The following is a 19,932-nucleotide window of genomic DNA, read 5'->3' on the forward strand; positions in this document are numbered from 1 at the left end:
TTATTAGTTAAATAGGCATTTAAAATGAATCAAAAATCCCGGAACAGTAATCAAAAATGAGAAATACCAGTGCAAAACTGAAAGTTGATGCAAATGGTGAATAGACGGTTTAGGAATATGAAATATACTTGTATTTTGGATTGTACACTAATTTTCAGTATTGTGTTCTCCAGTACTACTACACATTGGCAGTTACATTGCTCAGTGCATGGAAGCTGTTTGTGTTCATATGACAGTGGCACCAACCGAGGTGTTGCAGTGATAAGATGCAATACTCTCATTCTGGAGTACCATAATTCAAATTCCTTTAATGGCACCCTGATTTACATTTCCCACCGGTCAAGCAAATGCTGGGATGGTTCTTCCAAAAAGACCCATCTGATTTCTGTCCCCATCCTTCATTAATCTGAGTTTGTGTTCAATTGCTATGATCCTATTGTCCAAGTGATAGCTGCTTCATAGCAAATATGAGTGATCTTGGTTTTTGATGGACAATGTGATTGTCATATCCATTTTAGCTGATTAGTGACAGAAATACATAGGAAACTTGCAGATGCTGTAGAAATAAATGTTCTTGAGCAATTCCACATTTTAATCATCATTCAATATCAGCATGCCATCAGGACGTAATACTGTCTTCTCTGTTTCCTTGACAACTACATCATTTGCAGACAGTTAAATGCCAATGTCCGTATTAACTCCTTAATTTTTTCAATTTGGGACACTTACACATTCCCCAGTGTTTATTCTGAGAGCATGAGCAGGATGGGTGCAGGATAACTGAATTTGTATTTGATTTACAGACATGAAATTTTGCGGTTTATTCAGAAGGTGTTTCAGAATGCCATAATTAAAAAAAAAAAATCTTGATCATAAGGTTAGAATTTTCTATGTGAATGGTAGATTTACTAGCAGATGGCCACACACAGTTCAACACCACACTCTCCGTATTGGTAATGTGAATCTTAACATTTCTTGATGCACAAGTAGTGCCCTTATTTATTGCATTCTCATTTTTCTTTGTAGTTGCAACACACACTGGAAAACGTATTTCAATAAGACAGAGAATGTAATTATCATATGCATAGTAGTTTCACTTCTCAGACTTTTCATTCACACCCATTTATTGTGACTTTTGATCCTGGATTTCCAGTAAATGAACTTATTGGTACTGCATAAATGTCATCAGAATGCATTCACCTCAATTTCCTTATGTTCTGCCAATGAAAGAATGTAAATGAACCAACTTCAGTGTCAAACTCACAGTGCTGGGAGTCACTTATTGTGCTGCTACTGAATGCTTGACTACTTTCGCTGGACATTTTGAAGTATTCCTCATCACTGAAAACTTCTGGTCACAAAAGAATACATTCAAGATTATCCCAAGCATAATACATCAATGAATTGGTCATGTTTAGATGTGTACTTCTAACACCTGCCGAGTCACCACATTCCAAATAGCCGTTTACAAAACTTCCTGCTAAAGGAAGCAGAGAAAACACTAAAATAGCTCTGATGATGCCAACAGAGTGCAGCTCCTACCATAAACAGGTTATATTACAAATTGTGACTCCCAAAACAAACAAAATAGGAGACTGTGTGCAGAAACGTAGTATTTTGTCAAAATTGAGATGAATGTCAGTTGGCGAAGTGTAATATTACACTGAAAGCAGTTAATGGGTTGATGAACTTTGTGGCAATCTGTTTGTGACAGCTTTGACTCCTGGTCGATATATGTTCCCTGGTGACACAGCACTGTTTCTGTGCAGTATCAAGTCCAGAAAATTTGTGGACATGTGGAAACGCAGCCCAAAAAAAAAAAAAAAAAAAAAGAAAAAGGGGAGAACTGCGGTATTACCTGGCCAAATCTTAATGCAAATGAACACCTACAATCGACAGTGGGTAGGTCTTGTGAGCTAGATACTGTAGCCGTCTACGGGCTATAGTTTGAAGGTTTGCTTTCTGCAAGGTTACTGATGCTGGGTTACTTGATGCAGTGTGGTCTGGTGGAAATCACACTATTCTTTTTAAGCACTGGCCACCAGCTCAAGCTTATCAGAAAGGTGGCAAAGTGTGCTCCTACAATTAAAGGATTTATTCCCTATTCAAGGCTAGTTTACTGTGTACTAGCACCATTTGGTAGGTAAGTCTGCAATGGACTAAGTTCATGAATTGAATAAAGCACTAACAAGCCTGGGACACAGTGAAGTCAGTGCAGAAATACAACAGTTCCAAATCGGTAACCACTTGAGACTCGAAAACCAATTGAGTGAACTTGGCTGTGCAATGGTGCATTACAGTACAGCAAGCAATTAGCTGCATTGCAAAATTCTTCAGCAGATGCAGTTTTATATGTTTGCATGAATATATCTCCCTGCAAGTTCATTATCTCCAGTTGCAGTAAGGGCTTTGAAAGGTGGAAAAACTTTGCAGCAACATCAGTCCAGTCTGCCACTGGAAGAACTTAAAAGGATGATTTTAAGAATTTTGACAACTTCCCTGTCTCTGCGAAGTCTTAGAATTTTGCTGCAAATTTCTTCCCAAGATCTGACAGGAAATTCGGAAATACTGCAATGTCTATTCCAGAATTATTTTTATATTCAAGAAATTGTTGGAAAATGAATAAATTGTTGACTTGCAATGTTTTTTTCAAAGCTATCGAGCTTGCAACAGAAAGAAGACACACCTTGTGTATCAACTCGCACATTACTTTTCTATATCCGTGTAGATATTGATCACATTTGTATGTTTGAGAATATCTTTCAGGAAAGCCACTGGTACCTTACTGTGTTCGTTTGCAAGGCACTCCAGATATTTCCTTGCTTGTCATGCACCCAAGTTGTCTAAGGAGGAGGTTACTTCTTCTATTTACCAAAACCATTCAGTAACTTGCCCTTTACGTAGCCAACAAATATTGTTAGGCTGCAGTAAGTCAGATTGTGCTGAATCACACTCGAGGAGAAACTCTTTGAACTGTCTGGGCTGAAAAGGAGAATAAGACCTCATTAAATTATCCACCTTGATAGAGCTGTCCTTCTCTTCTTTCATAGTTGCTCTAAGTTTTCTGGTGAGTTATGCACTGGGGATATGGTAGTAGCCCAGTGTTCTTATCCTAGATTCTCTTTACTAGTCGCTTTTCGTCAATCATCGCTGTGGTCCCATCAGTTGAAAGGGACGCCATTTTATCCTAATTAATGTTTGTTTTTTCATGAAGTTATCAAAGTCTCAAATAAATCTTCAGTGAGTCTTGCTTTTAAACGCAAATATTGTTATAGAGTATTCCCTAAATGCTTTACTTTCAGAAAAAAGGAGACATTTGTTGTAATCAACACTGTCACATGATTCAGGAAGTGCTATGGCGAGCAAGATGTCCTCTGCAGAAGTTCGCATAAACTACTTCTATTGTCAGCAGGCAAAATTTTGGTTCTCATTGTGCTGCCTCTTGGCAAGAATGGGATACCTAAAATTGTGGCAACAACATCCTTTTTCTCTTCAAAAAATTCCACTGTGACTTAAAACATGAATTTCTTACTATCTTGGAGACTGAAAATGGCTTCTGGTGTTTATTAAGCATCTAACACACATGCAGTGCTGCTTTGACAGATTTTTTCATTCCAAGTTCACAGAGTGCCTTAGTAAGGCTGTGCTTTTTTTGTGAAAAGCTGGATATGCATGGAGTTTTTCCAGTACCCAGAGGAATATTTTCATTGAACTGCTGGTAAGTTGTTTTGTTTTGCCACTTTAAATTGGCACTTCTCACAAGAGCAACAGTTTAACTGGAACAGCTCCAGGTTTGTCTGGCAGTGTAAAACAATATTGTTCAGCCAACTTAGTCAAAAACTTCCTATGTACACTATCAACTTCCTGCTTTTTAGGATCCATATTAATGTAAAAAAATTACAACCTTCAAAAACAATAGTTCCATATAAGATTGCAACAACTACTGACAAAGCAATGATGAAATTTGTCTATTTTTATTTGGATTGATTCGTTGCAAAAATAGTGCTGCCAGGCACAAAATGCGTGCCATCACACTGCAAAGAAGTTGCTTCAATATCAGAGTGTACATTGAAACACTCCAAAGGAACCGCTTCCCCTTCATAGGTCATCGTAACCATGTACACCCACCCAGAAGCTAAATTTGTCATTTCACATAAAAGATTCATAAAGTGGTGTTAAGCTTTTGTTTGGGTTACAAGCACAAAAATTGTTTTAAAATGTATATGCCCGCTCCAAGTAAAAGAGGCTTCATAAGTTGCCAGACTCAGAGATCGATTTATAAAATTTCCTGTTTCATCAAATAAAAATTCTTTTGTTGGTTTTGGGCATACAGAGCTTTTATTTGGACCAACATAACACACCGTGCCAGCCAGCCGGTTCAATCCCTCCCGCCCCCACTCTCCAACATGCTCTCCTGTGTTAGAAAGCGTAGCAGGTATCTATTTAATCTACCTACTAACAACAGAGCTCAAATGAGTCACACAGTTACTACAAAATACTATAAAAATGATGTGACAATGAAATCATTTAACTGGATAGATAAAAAAAATATACTGTTCAAGAGGCAGCAGAACACACACATAAAAGATTGCTGCGATTGACAAGCTTTCGGAGCCAGTGGCTCCTTCTTCAGGCAGAAGGGTTGAAGGGGAAGGAAGAAGGGTGAAGGAAAAGGACTGGAGAGGTCTAGGAAAAAAGGTAGATTTTGGGAAAGTCCCCCAGAACTGCAGGTCGGGGAGACTTACCGTAAGGGATGAGATGGAAAGACTCTTTCTATTCAAAGTCACTGTGATCTACAGAAAATTTTTTAAATAGTTTACTTGAGTAATTTATCCTTTAAAAAATATTTTTGGCTGTTCAGTTTTTGGCCTTCTGTGGTCCGGACATGTATCTCGGTCCACCAGTTGCCGATTGCGGGTATAGTCTGACTCGTCACCCCAATCAATTATTTTCAGTCATCCCTGGACAGTGTTGCTTTTTACACCCCATCAGGCATCGCTTCGTAATGACCACAGAAATGTGTGGCTTGCGAGGAGCTGCTCTACCACTGTACCCCTCTCCTTTTAATTACTCATGCGCAGTCGTTGTGCTAGCTGGGCTGCTGGTAGTACACTGGAATTCGCAAGTGATTCCTCCCTCTGATTTTTTTTTTTTTTTTCAAGCACCCTCCCCAGTGCTAAGCAGTCCCTGTCCATTAGTACATGAGGTATGCTTCGTCTCGGTGTAGCTTCAGTTGTCGGTTGTTCTTTTGCATTTCCACTTGACAGTCACATCGCCAACAGTTGAACTGGGCAGCTTTAGAGCTGTTGAAATGTTTTGGACCTATTTGGTACTCAGGTGACATCCAGTGATTTTTCCCATGTTTGAAGCCACTGAGCCCTCTGACCAACCCCACCTCCTGGTGGCGCTTCCCTGCTGACAACACAGTACTCTCCATCTCCTTTTATACAGGGTTATTACAAATGATTGAAGCAATTTCACAGCTTGAGATATTTTCGCAATGCTTTGCACACACATACAAAAACTCAAAAAGTTTTTTTAGGCATTCACAAATGTTCGATATGTGCCCCTTTAGTGATTCGGCAGACATCAAGCCGATAATAGAGTTCCTCCCACACTTGGCGCAGCATGTCCCCATCAATGAGTTCGAAAGCATCGTTGATGCGACTTCGCAGTTCTGGCACATTTCTTGGTAGAGGAGGTTTAATCACTGAATCTTTCACATAACCCCACAGAAAGAAATCGCATGGGGTTAAGTTGGGACAGCGTAGAGGCTATGACATGAGTTGCTGATCATGATCTCCACCATGACTGATCCATCGGTTTTCCAATCTCCTGTTTAAGAAATGCCGAACATCATGATGGAAGTGCGGTGGAGCACCATCCTGTAGAAAGATGAAGTCGGCGCTGTCGGTCTCCAGTTGTGGCATGAGCGAATTTTCCAGCATGTCCAGATACACGTGTCCTGTAACGTTTTTTTCGCAGAAGAAAAAGGGGCCGTAAACTTTAAACCGTGAGATTGCACAAAACACGTTAACTTTTGGTGAATTGCGAATTTGCTGCACGAATGCGTGAGGATTCTCTACCGCCCAGATTCGCACATTGTGTCTGTTCACTTCATCATTAAGAAAAAATGTTGCTTCCTCACTGAAAACAAGTTTCGCACTGAACACATCCTCTTCCATGAGCTGTTGCAACCGCGCCGAAAATTCAAAGCGTTTGACTTTGTCATCGGGTGTCAGGGCTTGTAGCAATTGTAAACGGTAAGGCTTCTGCTTTAGCCTTTTCCCTAAGATTTTCTGAACTGTCGGCTGTGGTACGTTTAGCTCCCTGCTTGCTTTATTCGTCGACTTCCGCGGGCTACACATGAAACTTGCTCGCACACGTTCAACCGTTTCTTCGCTCACTGCAGGCCGACCCGTTGATTTCCCCTTACAGAGGCATCCAGAAGCTTTAAACTGCGCATACCATCGCTGAATGGAGTTAGCAGTTGGTGGATCTTTGTTGAACTTTGTCCTGAAGTGTCGTTGCAGTGTTATGACTGACTGATGTGAGTGCATTGCAAGCACGACATACGCTTTCTCGGCTCCTGTCGCCATTTTGTCTCACTGCGCTCTCGAGCCTGAAGTACGGCTTCGGCCGAACAAAACTTTGAGTTTTTCTACGTATCTGTAGTGTGTCGTGACCATATGTCAATGAATGGAGCTACAGTGAATTTATGAAATCGCTTCAATCATTTGTAATATCCCGGTACTGTTGGGTCCGCCTGTCATGGCATCTGCATTACACAGGGGTGTGTGGATACTTTCAATCAAATAGTGTACGTGGCATGTCAGAAACAAGTGTACATGTGTGGTGTCTGTTCTTTCAGACAGACACTTCGTCACACATACACTGAGGTGACAGAAGCTGTGGAATAGCGATATCTACATATACACCTTGTGGCAGTATCATGTACACAAAGTATAAAAAGGGCAGTGCATTGGCAGAGTTGTCATTTGTACTTAGGTGATTAATGTGGAAATGTTTCCAACATGATTATGGCCTCACGATGGAAATTAACAGACATAGAACGTGGAATGGTAGTTTGAGCAAGAGGCACATTCCATTTCATAAATTGTTAGGGAATTCAATATAGTGAGATCCTCAGTGTCAATAGCGTGCTGAGAATACCAAATTTGCGGCATTACGTCTCACGACAGACAGCACAGTGGCCGATGACCTTCACTTGTTGACAAAGAGCAGCAGCTTTGGCATAGAGTTGTCAGTACTAACAGACAAGCAGCGCTGCATGAAATAACTGCAAAAATCGTTGTGGGACATGTGACGAATGTATGCATTAGGACAGTGTGGCAAAACTTGGCATTAAACGGCTACGGCGGCAGATGACCGATGCGAGTGCCTTTGCTAACAGCACATCACCTGCAGTGCCTCTCCTTGGCACAGGACTGTATCAGTTGGACCCTAGAGGGCTAGAAAGCTGTGGCCTGGTCAGACGAGTTGTCATGTCAGTTCATAATAGCTGATGGTATGGTTTGAGTGTGGTGCAGACTTCACAAAGCCGTGGACCCAGTTTGTCAACAAGGCACTGTACGGGCTGTTGGTGGCTCCATGATGGTGTGGATTGTGTTTACAGGAGTAGACTGGGTCCTTTGGTCCAACTGAACTAATAATTGACTGGAAAAGGTTATGTTTGGCTACTTGGAGATTGGTTGCAGCCATTCATGGATGTCATGTTCCCAAATAATAGTGGAATTTTTGTGGATGACAATGTGCCATATAACCGGGCCATAGTTGTTCACAATTAGTTCGCAAATCATTGTGGACAGTTCGAGCAAATCATTTGGCCATGCAGATCACCCAACATGAATCCTAGCATATATTTCAGGAACATAATCGAGAGGTCAGTTTGTGCACAAAATCCTGCACCGGCAACACTGGCAATTAGAGGCAGCTGTAGGGAGCTTTCAGTGACTTGTTGAGTTCATACCACATGAAGTTGCCATACTACACTGGTCAAAAGGAGGTCCGTCATGATATTAGGAGATATTCCATATCCTATGTCACCTTAGTGTGTAATTGTTTAGATACACCCAATGGGTGTATGACTATTTCAATGCAAAAGCATACTGCCGTTCATCCCCTTGTGGGAATACAGTGTGGCTGCGAGCAAGGGGAAAATGAACAGGGTCAAAACATCAGTGATAACAGCACTTCGGAATACGAGTCAAATGGGAAGCACGTCCGGATGGTAGAGGTTTGTTGAGGCAACTATTCTAGAGAAGCGGAGCATCGAGGTTTGAGTCTTGGTCCATTCACAGATTTTCAGTTGCAGCTGTTGAATTATTTCAATGTGCAAAGCCTACGATGTACAGATTTCCCTTTAGAAACAATTGTGACTAGCATGTCTACATTGTAATGGAAGCAGTACTATGAATTAAGCATGCTAATTGTCTGCTGTTTAGGTACAGCTGTATCCATTCACCTGCTTGCCCACAGATGCCACAGTTTTTTAGGTCTACACCATACTGATGAATGTTCACTCCAGTTTTTAAACTGGAAATTAAATCTTCGTTGCTCTGTCACCATTAGTACCAACTACATGTCAATTAACAATGCACTGTACCTTGAATTAGCCTTATTGAAGTACAAGAACTTTCTGGCTTGTTACGTAAGATAATTCAATGCAGTGTTTGTGTTTTAGGGATGGAGGCTTGTCGAAGCTGAAGCTGTTGGATCTGTGGGACGGATACGGCCTGGAAGACGACGCTGTAGTCGCTATATCCCTGGGATGCCCTGTTCTGCGGGAGCTGAGGCTGCGTCACGCTATTCGGATTTCTGATGCAGCATTTTCGCAGATCCATCATCTCAAATGCTTGCAACTGTAAGCAGATCTGGTGACTGTTTTTTTTTTGTTGTGGAGCATAAATGTTGCTTATGGAGTAGACAATGCTTTAATTAATAAGGTACAATTTCTTACAACACAGTTGTTGCAGTTGTTGAGTTTTTATCCAATTGTATTTATACACACACACTACACGCTCGTGCTTGTTTGTCTGTTTGTTTGTGTGTGTGTGTGTGTGTGTGTGTGTGTGTGTGTGCAAATACATTTGGATAAAAGTGTGTGCACGTGTATGTGCACCCGCATGCATGTATGGATACTGTCTCCAGCAGCTAAGGCCCAACCAAGGTCCACCCTGGACTTTCCATTGTAGGAGAGCAAGTTTGTCACAAGTTAAATGTTGCCTAGCAGTTTCATCAGCCAACTTGATGACAGAGGCAAGTAGAATGTCATGAGTAGTAATAAGAATAACTTGTTATTGATAAATTTGTAATTCTTGTATTAAAAGTAACTATCTTTCCAACAAATTTACAAACAAGTTCAGATCATTTACATTTTTTCTCATAGAGGGCCTTGCTACGAGGGTGGTTTGAAAAAATTTCAGATTCACCACAAGAGGTCAGCTCTAGTGCAACAAGTTGTTCACATGATGTTCTTTGTACTGTTGCCTTTAAACATATGCCACATCCACGTGAGTGCTCTTGGAAGAGAGCTGTGGTGGTGACGTGGCTCTGTTGTTGTTTCTGCATAGGGATTTGTGAAGATGGAAAAAAATCGAGATTTGAGCAGTGATTAAGCACTTTGCCAAGAAAGGTATGAAAGCATAGAACATTCATGCCAATTTCCACAATACACTGGGGGCCTCTGCTTCTTCATATTACACTGCTGCCAAGTGGACAAATAAATTGAAAACTTGGTCAGGAGAGCTCAGATGACGATCCGCACTGCGGTCAGCCAGGATGTCACTACTCCAGAGATCATTGGAAAAGTGCACAAAATGATCACGGAGGATCGGCGATTTAAAGTGTGAGAGATTGCTCATGCTTGCGAGATGTCGTCTGGAAGGGTATATCACATTTTAACTGAAGAATTAGAAATGAAAAAATTATCTGCAAGATGGGTGCCGTGACTCTTGACGCTGGATTAAACACGCATGAGAACAGACATATCGGAACAATTTTTGGCCTATTTTAGGAGAAATGAACAGGATTTTTTGCACTGGTTTGTGACCACAGCTGAAATTGGGTGCACTACTCTACCCCAGAGACAAAACAACAGTCAGAGCTTCGGAAACATGCCGATTCTCTGCCACCAAAGAAAGCAAAGACAATTCCTTTGATGGGATAGGTCATGGTATCAGTGTTCTGGGATGTAAAGGGGATTCTGTTTGTAGATTATCTCCCCACTGGGCAAACAATGGACGAATTGCAACAAAAGATGTGTGAAAAAAGCCAGGTTTAGCAAGGAAGAAAGTCATCTTCCATCAAGACAATGCCTGCCCGCACACATGTGCTGTTGCCCTGGCAAAATTACATGAACTATGGTATGAATTGTTGCCACACCTGTCTTATTCACCTGATATGGCTCTGTCAGACTTCCATCTCTTTCAAATACTGAAAATTTTGCTTCATGGATGAAGATTCACTTCAAAAGAAGAATTGATAGCCAGAGTTGACAACTATTTTGCAGGCCTGGAGGAAACTCATTTTCGAGATGGAATCAAGGCACTGGAACATTGTTGGACAAAGTGCACACCGGCCGTGGTGGCCGTGCGGTTCTAGGCGCTTCAGTCTGGAACTGCGTGACCGCTACGGTCGCAGGTTCGAATCCTGCCTCAGGCATGGATGTGTGTGATATCCGTAGGTTGGTTAGGTTTAAGTAGTTCTAAGTTCTAGGGGACTGATGACCTCAGATGTTAAGTCCCATAGTGCTCAGAGCCATTTGAACCATTTTGAACAAAGTGCACTAATCTACAAGGAGACTACATTGAAAAATAAAAAAAGTTTGTGATGTAACTACTTTTTTTTCTATTCTGTCGCGAGAACTTTTCAAACTATCCTCGTATATGGTAAACAGAATATTTTGCAACTCTTTAAGTGGTAGTAGTGGCGCTTATATGATGACATTTAAATAATATCATCAGTGCTACCAGTTGCTTAACTCTACCAGTCAGACTTATGCATGATCACAAGAACTATAAGGATATTGTAAAAGATCCATTAGTTTTCTTCATGAAAACAACTGAAAACTCATTGAGTTAGCATTGTGCCCAATATTGGCAGGCCTAAAAAAATTTTGACAAAGCAAGAAAAGAGTTTCTGTGTGTTGGAATATGCAAGATGCTTATCTGTTATAACAGTGCAGCAAGAATTTGTTGTAACAGTGAAGTACATGTTAGGTAGGAGTTGTGGGAAAGAACCACTATGTAAACAGAGCATTGTTTGTTGGTATCAACAATTAAGGGACTAAAGTTCTCTCTCTAAACAGAATTTACTGCTTGATCAAGTGTCAAAAATCAAACAATGGAAAATCCAGGGTGGAATGTAACAATATTATTGAAGGATAGTTGCTACTCACCATCTCCACTATATAAGCTGATCAAGTGTGCTAGATGCAACTGAGGAGAGGATGAGGGAAAGTTCTGTATGCAATAAAAAAAAAAAGAAAATCAATGGTCCACACAAGCCACGAACTTCGAATACTGTAGGAAAGTGTGTGGAAGACTTTGCGCTAGCCGTTAAATTTTGAACTATATCGTTTACACCTTGTGCAACATTTAAAATTGGAAGATTATGGCTGGTGCCCTCAGTTTTGCATCACAATGCAGGAAGCACTTTATTATGAACATTTTGCCTCCAAGCTGACATTCAGCTTTGAAGCAACCTTCCATTTATTTGGAAACGTTAATTGCCACAATGTGAGAGTGTCGGGGCACTGAACATCCTCACGAAATTGTGCTGCACGAATGAGATTTGCCAAAGGTTAGTGTTCATCGTGCAATGTCACAGATGAAACTGTGTGGACCATTTTTCTTCTGTGAGAAGACTCTGACTGGTATATCTGACCTGGATATGTTACAGTTGTTGTTTCCACAACTTCATCAATAAGATGAAGCACCTGTTAATTGGACCATCAATGTTCATTGCTGTGGTGTCATACTCTGTCGACCTATGCCGGGGATTTTTTGTCTAAAGGTTGGCAATAACACATGTGATTATTGTGCCAATCCACAGCCAGTTCTTAGACACAGCCACTGCTGCACACGTGAGTAATGCCACTGCCGAACCACCTTCAGAAGCAGCCACACCGACGCCAGCCAGTCTAGTTGTGGAGTTCACTTGCAGCCTCTGCAGTCTAACTAGTCTGCCTCTCTGTTATTGTGATTGTTTTTGATGAATGTGTCTGTGTAATGGACTAGTGTGGAATACTATTTGGACTTGCAGAACAAGGTTAAGTAAATGAGATTCCATGCATATTACTCTCTGTCTCTCTATCCATATTGGACTGACCCAACAGTTTCTACCTAAATGACAGACTATTACATTGCTGGATTGGGGATAGTGGCGATGATGTTGCCCCCCCCCCCCCCCCCATGTTATCAAAACTAATGCCTTGACTTTTTCCTTTGGGGGTACATTAAGGACCTTGTTTGTGTACCCCCACTGCCAGGAACACTAGAACAGCTCAGAGAACACGTCAATCCTACTGTGATGCTTACTTACAGCCTGTTGCTACATTAGCTATGGAACAAACTTGATCTGCGTTCTGTGACCAGACGGGCACTCGTAGAACATTTATAGAGTGCAAAATGTATACATGGTGAGTTAATTGTCCTGTTCATACATCAGTCATATTTCAACATTTAATATTTTGCAAAATGTAGAGCCTTCAAAATGAATGAATCATTTCCCTGTATTTCGTAATTTCTTTATGTTGTGCCAATTTTCCTTCACCAAAGACTGCACACTCATTATATTTTAAACAAAATGCCACTAATAAGCTCCAAATCCGAAGATGGTCAGTGTACACCTAAAACCAATTTTAGTTGTTGCGTACACCGATGCCAACAATGTGTAAGTTAAGAGTGCTGGCTGCTGTGCAGTAGCTCCTGAACTGAAGAATGGAAATGAGGTTGAGAGATTGTCCATCTTACAAAAAGTCAAAATGTAGTAACATAATTAAGTATCTTGCAGTGATGATAATCCAGAATTAATTTTCATTTTGCAGCAGTGTGTGCACTGATGTGAAATTGCCTGGCAGATTAGCGGATTTTGACATTAGCGAGCAAATGTTCTACTGACTGATCTATCTGATCACAACTCATGACCAGCCCTCTGTATTTCGCTACAGATTTTGAATTTGTATCAGTGGACAGTAAATATGAGAGTAAATATATAAACAGGATTTTTGTTCCTGAGCATTTACAACTGGTAGGGCTGGACCCGTGCTTCTTCTTTACTTGGGGGGAGGGGTTGCCATAAGTGGGGAGAGCTGGCCATTCCACACTTTCAACCTGTTCATCAGTAATGATCATGATGTCAAAGCAACAGGTGCAAAACGTAGTATAAAATTCTTTGTTTGTGAAGGAGTTAAAGTTATGGAAGTGTTGCAGAGAATGACTGCACAGTTTGAGGAAAAAACGCTGTCAAGGACTCGTTTGTTTGCCTGGCATAAAGAGTTAAGGACAGCATGAGAATGAGTAAAAAATCAGAAACACGATCGCCATACTCGGACCAGTGTTACAGATGAAAACTTTTGTGCAGTTAGAGCCATTCTTGAGAATGATGGACAGTTGTGTGTATCTGGAACTGCAGAACAGGTCAGAATAAGTTATGGGAGCTGTCAAGTAGTCACCACAAATGACCTAAAGTTCTGTGAAGTTTGTGCCAGGTGGGTCCCTCTCCTTTCAACTGCAGATCTCAAATTGAGATGTTTGGAGGTCTATCAGAGGCTTGTAGCCAGGTTTACGAATGAAAGTGATGTATATTTGAATCAGACTGTCACCTGTGATGAAACATTGGTCCACTGTACACTCTCGAGTTGAATCCAACCAGTACGGTGTGGTGGAGAAAAGGTGAGACAGCGCCAGTGAAAGCTTCTATAGGCGAAGCATTTTGCTCATTGTGTTTTTTGCACAAGTGACACACAGTTGGTGTTGCTTACTACTGTGAACTGGCAAACCACATCAGGGCCACATAGTGCCACAAAAGATGTGACCAGCTGATTTGAGAGGACATCCATTACAAATAACCTAAATTGGAATGATCACATAGATAATATTGTGGGTAGAGCAAACCAAAGACTGTGATTCATTTGCAGAACACTTAGAAGGTGCAACAGGTCTACTACAGAGACTGCTTACACCACGCTTGTCCGCCCTATTCTGGAGTATTGCTGTGTGGTGTGGGATCTGCGTCAGGTGGGACTGATGGATGATATTGAAAAAGTATTATCGTGAAATAGGGGAGATAGTGTCAGACATGATATGTGAATTGGAGTGGCAATCATTAAACCAAAGGCGTTTTTCGTTGCAACAGGATCTTCTCATGAAATTTCAATCACAAGTTTTCTCCTCAGATTGCGAAAACATTTTGTTGGCACCCACCTACATAGGGAGAAATGATCATCATGATAAAATAAGAGAAATCAGGGCTCGCACAGAAAAATTTAAGTGCTTGTTTTTCCCACATGCTGTTTGAGAGTGGAACGGTAGAGAGACAGCTTGAAGGTGGTTCCTTGAACCCTCCGCCAGGCACTTTATTGTAAATAGCAGAGTAATCAAGTAGATGTAGATGTAGACAATAATGCTCTGTACTGCGGCTCTGCTTGTCTCAAAACTTGATGAAAGACACTGCTCACAACTTGGATCTTCCTCCTCACAGCCTGGACCTGTCACACTGTGATTCTCACTGGTTTGGGCCATTTAAAGAAGCTCTAGGACGACAAGAATTTGAACATGAGGAGGGATCTGTGCACAACTGCCTCCTGATGCAACCACATTCTTTCCACAATGCAGGAATGAAATACCTTCCTTCTTGTGAGAAAAATGTATTTCCAAATGAGAAAAATACATAGGAAAGTAAATTATATTTGCCTATGAAACCTCCAGGTTGGAATGTCAACAATGTAGGAAAAGATTGATCACACAAACAACCACACCTCACGCGCACATGACCACCAACTCTGGCAGTTGCATTCTTGTCCAAGCTTCCGGGTGTGGCAGTCATTTGTGCAAGAGGTGTGCTTACGTATGTGAATGAATGGCAGGGGTTTTTCTTTCTTTTTCTAACAAAGGCTGTGACTGAAAGCTTAAGTGCAAATGTCTTTTAATTGTGCCTGTCTGCAAATTACCGTGTCATCTTTACAGTAAGTAACAATCTGTCTTTTCCTAAATTGTTTATATTTGCCTTTTACTTTTCAATGAATAGTTTTTTTTTTTTTTTAGTAAAGCCCTTTTATTTTATTTTTGGTTTACCCTTTTATTATTCTGCTTTTCTTTCTAGTTGACTGTTATCTTGGGAGTAGCAGTGTAAAACTTCTTTACCTGCTTGCACAATTTATGCTAGAAGAAAATGTAGTCTAGTAATTTCTACTTTTCTTCAATAATTGTTCTTACAATTTAGTTATATATAACCTATATATTTTTCAAAAATATTTAGTGTCCATCACGTAACAAAAGACTCGATGCTTACTACATTTATTGTTATTGTCCTTTTTAAAAAGATAAGTAAAATACATGGAGTTGAAAAAAAATAATTTGTATGTTTTAATTTACACAACGTAACAATGTATAAAGGACTAGTAATGAAGAATATAATAATTCCAATGCCAAAGAAAGCAGGTGTTGACAGATGTGAAAATTACCGAACTATCGGTTTAATAAGTCACAGCAGCAAAATACTAATGCGAATTCTTTATGGATGAATGGAAAAACTGGTAGAAGCGGACCTCGGGGAAGATCAGTTTGGATTCCGTAGAAATGTTGGAACACGTGAGGCAATACTAACCTTACGACTTATCTTAGAAGAAAGATTAAGAAAAGGCAAACCTATGTTTCTAGCATTTGTAGACTTAGAGAAAGCTTTTGACAATGTTGACTGGAATACTCTCTTTCAAATTCTGAAGGTGGCAGGGGTAAAATACAGGGAGCGAAAGGCTATTTACAATTTGTACAGAAACCAGATGGCAGTTATAAGAGTCAAGAGGCATGAAAGGGAAGCAGTGGTTGGGAAAGGAGTGAGACAGGGTTGTAGCCTCTCCCCGATGTTATTCAATCTGTATATTGAGCAAGCAGTAAAGGAAACAAAAGAAAAATTCGGAGTAGGTATTAAAATTCATGGAGAAGTAGTAAAAACTTTGAGGTTCGCCAATGACATTGTAATTCTGTCAGAGACAGCAAAGGACTTGGAAGAGCAGTTGAACGGAATAAACAGTGTCTTGAAAGGAGGATATAAGATGAACACCAACAAAAGCAAAACGAGGATAATGGAATGTAGTCAAATTAAGTCGGGTGATGCTGAGGGGATTAGATTAGGAAATGAGACACTTAAAGTACTAAAGGAGTTTTGCTATTTGGGGAGCAAAGTAACTGATAATGGTCGAAGTAGAGAAGATATAAAAAGTAGACTGGCAATGGCAAGGAAAGCGTTTCTGAAGAAGAGAAATTTGTTAACATTGTGTATAGATTTAAGGGTCAGGAAGTCGATTCTGAAAGTATTTGTATGGAGTGTAGCCATGTATGGAGGTGAAACATGGACGATAACTAGTTTGGACAAGAAGAGAATAGAAGCTTTCGAAATGTGGTGCTACAGAAGAATGCTGAAGATAAGGTGGGTAGATCATGTAACTAATGAGGAGGTATTGAGTAGGATTTGGGAGAAGAGAAGTTTGTGGCACAACTTGACTAGAAGAAGGGGTTGGTTGGTAGGACATGTTTTGAGGCATCAAGGGATCACAAATTTAGCAGTGGAGGGCAGCGTGGAGGGTAAAAATCATTGAGGGAGACCAAGAGATGAATACACTAAGCAGATTCAGAAGGATGTAGGTTGCAGTACGTACTGGGAGATGAAGCAACTTGCACAGGTTAGAGTAGCATGGAGAGCTGCATCAAACCAGTCTCAGGACTGAAGACCACAACAACAACAACAACAACAACAACAACAACATTGTAATTAGAAATAAGTACTAGTCCATTTTTATAGAAATGGCAACTGGAGCCTGCAGCAACTAAGAGATGCTCTCTAAAAGCTCCCAAAATATTTGTGTAGACCCTGGAGTGTAGCAAGTATGACAAAACACCACCAGGTGATACCTCATATCCTTCATGAGCCGCCGGCCGCGGTGGCCTTTTGGTTCTAGACACTTCAGTCCGGAACTGCTACGGTCACAGATTCGAATCCTGCCTTGGGCATGGATGTGTGTGATGTCCTTAGGTTAGTTAGGTTTAAATTGTTTTAAGTTCTAGGGGACTGATGACCTCAGGTGTTAAGTCCCATAGTGCTCAGAACCATTTTTTGAACCTTCATGAGCCGGTATCTCAAGTGGCTTTTTGATAGGTGATTGCATGTAGTTTTTATGCACAGTTCCCATTGTCATGTATTGCATGTTTTGTGAAATTGACATTGTTGGGTGTCCAGGAACAATGTGTGTGCATAAACTTTTGTTTCAGACTTTGAATTATTTCAGACTTCGAAAAACTGTGGCTGAAACACGTAACATGTTGAAGCAAACATTTGGGGAAGACACCTTAAGTCGGAGTCAGACTTACAACTGCTTTAAACATTTTCCCAATGGTAGAACATCATGTGATGATGATCCTCACTCAGTATTACCATCTACTGGCTTCACTCTTAAAGATGCCGCTGCTGTACAAAATACTTTGCTGGAAGACTGTAGACAGACCATCCGGAACACATGCAATTTTGTGTGGTTGTCTTATGGCTGTGCCAGGAGGATTTCATTCAATGAACTGCAAAAGTGATGGATTGCCATAAACTTTGGTCTGCAAATTCTCAGCAATTAGCAGAAACAGCATCACAAGTCTGCAGAGGACTTCATGAAAGGCTAGAAAGTGAATCATACTTTCTCTCGAAGATTGTTGCTGGTGATGAAAGTTGGAATCATGACACCGAGGAACAGTTGACACAGTGTAAGAGTCCATAATCACCTCATGCCAAGAAAGACTGGCAAGTGAGGAGTGTTGTGAAATCCATGCTCATCTGTTCCTTTAATATGGAAATAATTGTTCATAAGGAATTTGACCCTTCTTGTCAGTCCATCAATGCTGTGTTCTACAATGATGCTCTGAGGCAATTGAGGAAGAACGTAAGGAAAAAAACCTGGAAAAGTAGCGCATGGGCGATTGGTTATACACTACATTGATCATCCAGCAGTTTCTGGTGAAAAGCAGATTAAAAATTGTTCCCCGTCTGCCGTACTCTCCCAACCTGGCACTGAGTGATTATTATTATTATTATTTCTTTTCTTTCTCAGACGTTATGTCTGGTTAAAAATGGAAAGTGACACGGATCTTGATAAAGCGTGACTTCCTTTTAACTGTACGGTATATGTTACATTACATTTAGGAACTTTCGGGTAATTGAACATGTATAAATAATTACAGATTTCTGTAGTTGTATATATACGTTTGGATGTAGCTGTATTGCGTTGATGTACTGGTGGATATTGTGTGGTATGACTCCTGTAAGTTGATGGTATAATTGGTATAATGTCAACTTTATCCTGATGCCACATGTCCTTGACTTCCTCAACCAGTTGGATGTATTTTTCAATTTTTTTCCTGTTTTCTTCTGTATATTTGTTGTATTGGGTATGGATATTTCGATCAGTTGTGTTATTTTCTTCTTTTTATTGGTGAGTGTGATGTCAGGTTTGTTATGTGGTGTTGTTTTATCTGTTATAATGGTTCTGTTCCAGTATAATTTGTATTCATCATTCTCCAGTACATTTTGTGGTGCATACTTGCATGTGGGAACATGTTGTTTTATTAGTTTATGTTGTATGGCAAGTTGTTGATGTATTATTTTTGCTACATTGTCATGTCTTCTGGGGTATTCTGTATTTGCTAGTATTGTACATCCGCTTGTGATGTGATCTACTGTTTCTATTTGTTGTTTGCAAAGTCTGCATTTATCTGTTGTGGTATTGGGATCTTTAACAATATGCTTGCTGTAATATCTGGTGTTTATTGTTTGATCCTTCCGTCTCACTGTATATATTGCCTTTTCTTAGCCCTGTGTTGGATGCGTCTTGATTGAAGTGTGGCTGTGTTAGATGATACGGGTGCTTGCCATGTAGTGTTTTCTTTTTCCAATTTACTTTCTTCATATCTGTTGATGTTATGTGATCTAAAGGGTTGTAGAAGTGGTTATGAAATTGCAATGGTGTAGCCGATGTATTTATATGAGTGAGTGATTGCTTTGTGTATTTTGCTAGTTTCTGCTCATTCTATAAAGAATTTTCTTAAATTGTCAACCTGTCCATAATGTAGGTTTTTTATGTCGATAAATCCCCTTCCTCCTTCCTTTCTGCTTAATGTGAATCTTTCTGTTGCTGAATGTATGTGATGTATTCTATATTTGTGGCACTGTGATCATGTAAGTGTATTCAGTGCTTCTAGGTCTGTGTTACTCCATTTCACTACTCCAAATGAGTAGGTCAATATTGGTATAGCATAATTATTTATAGCTTTTGTCTTGTTTCTTGCTGTCAATTCTGTTTTCAGTATTTTCGTTAGTCTTTGTCTATATTTTTCTTTTAGTTCTTCTTTAATATTTGTATTATCTATTCCTATTATTTGTCTGTATCCTAGATATTTATAGGCATTTGTTATTATTATTATTATTATTTAAGTTCACCAGGATTGAAACTCAAGTTAAAAGACTGAAGATTCCACACAGTTGAGGAGACTTTAGCCGATTTGCAAGTGATACTACACACTCTTGAAAAAATGCATTGCAGGGAGCTTTCAGTTCATGAAAAATCTCTGCAAGCAGTATATAGAGGCCCAATGGGGCTATTTTGAAGGTAGTGAGGGGGTGAGAGATCAGGATAGACTGTAATTTTATTTA

The 19,932-nt window shown here is 40.2% G+C and overlaps 1 protein-coding gene across 1 annotated transcript in view; it reads left to right on the forward strand.

Annotated features, from left to right (window-relative positions):
- Positions 1–19,932, forward strand: part of LOC124719008 — a 138,263-nt gene that overhangs the window by 69,288 nt on the left and 49,043 nt on the right. The window contains exon 6 of the mRNA XM_047244677.1: positions 8,705–8,884. Within this exon, the coding sequence (XP_047100633.1) occupies positions 8,705–8,884 (180 nt within the window). The remainder of the gene's footprint in view (positions 1–8,704; positions 8,885–19,932) is intronic.

Source organism: Schistocerca piceifrons, chromosome 10 (assembly GCF_021461385.2).
Source record: "Schistocerca piceifrons isolate TAMUIC-IGC-003096 chromosome 10, iqSchPice1.1, whole genome shotgun sequence".
NCBI lineage: Eukaryota > Metazoa > Arthropoda > Insecta > Orthoptera > Acrididae > Schistocerca > Schistocerca piceifrons.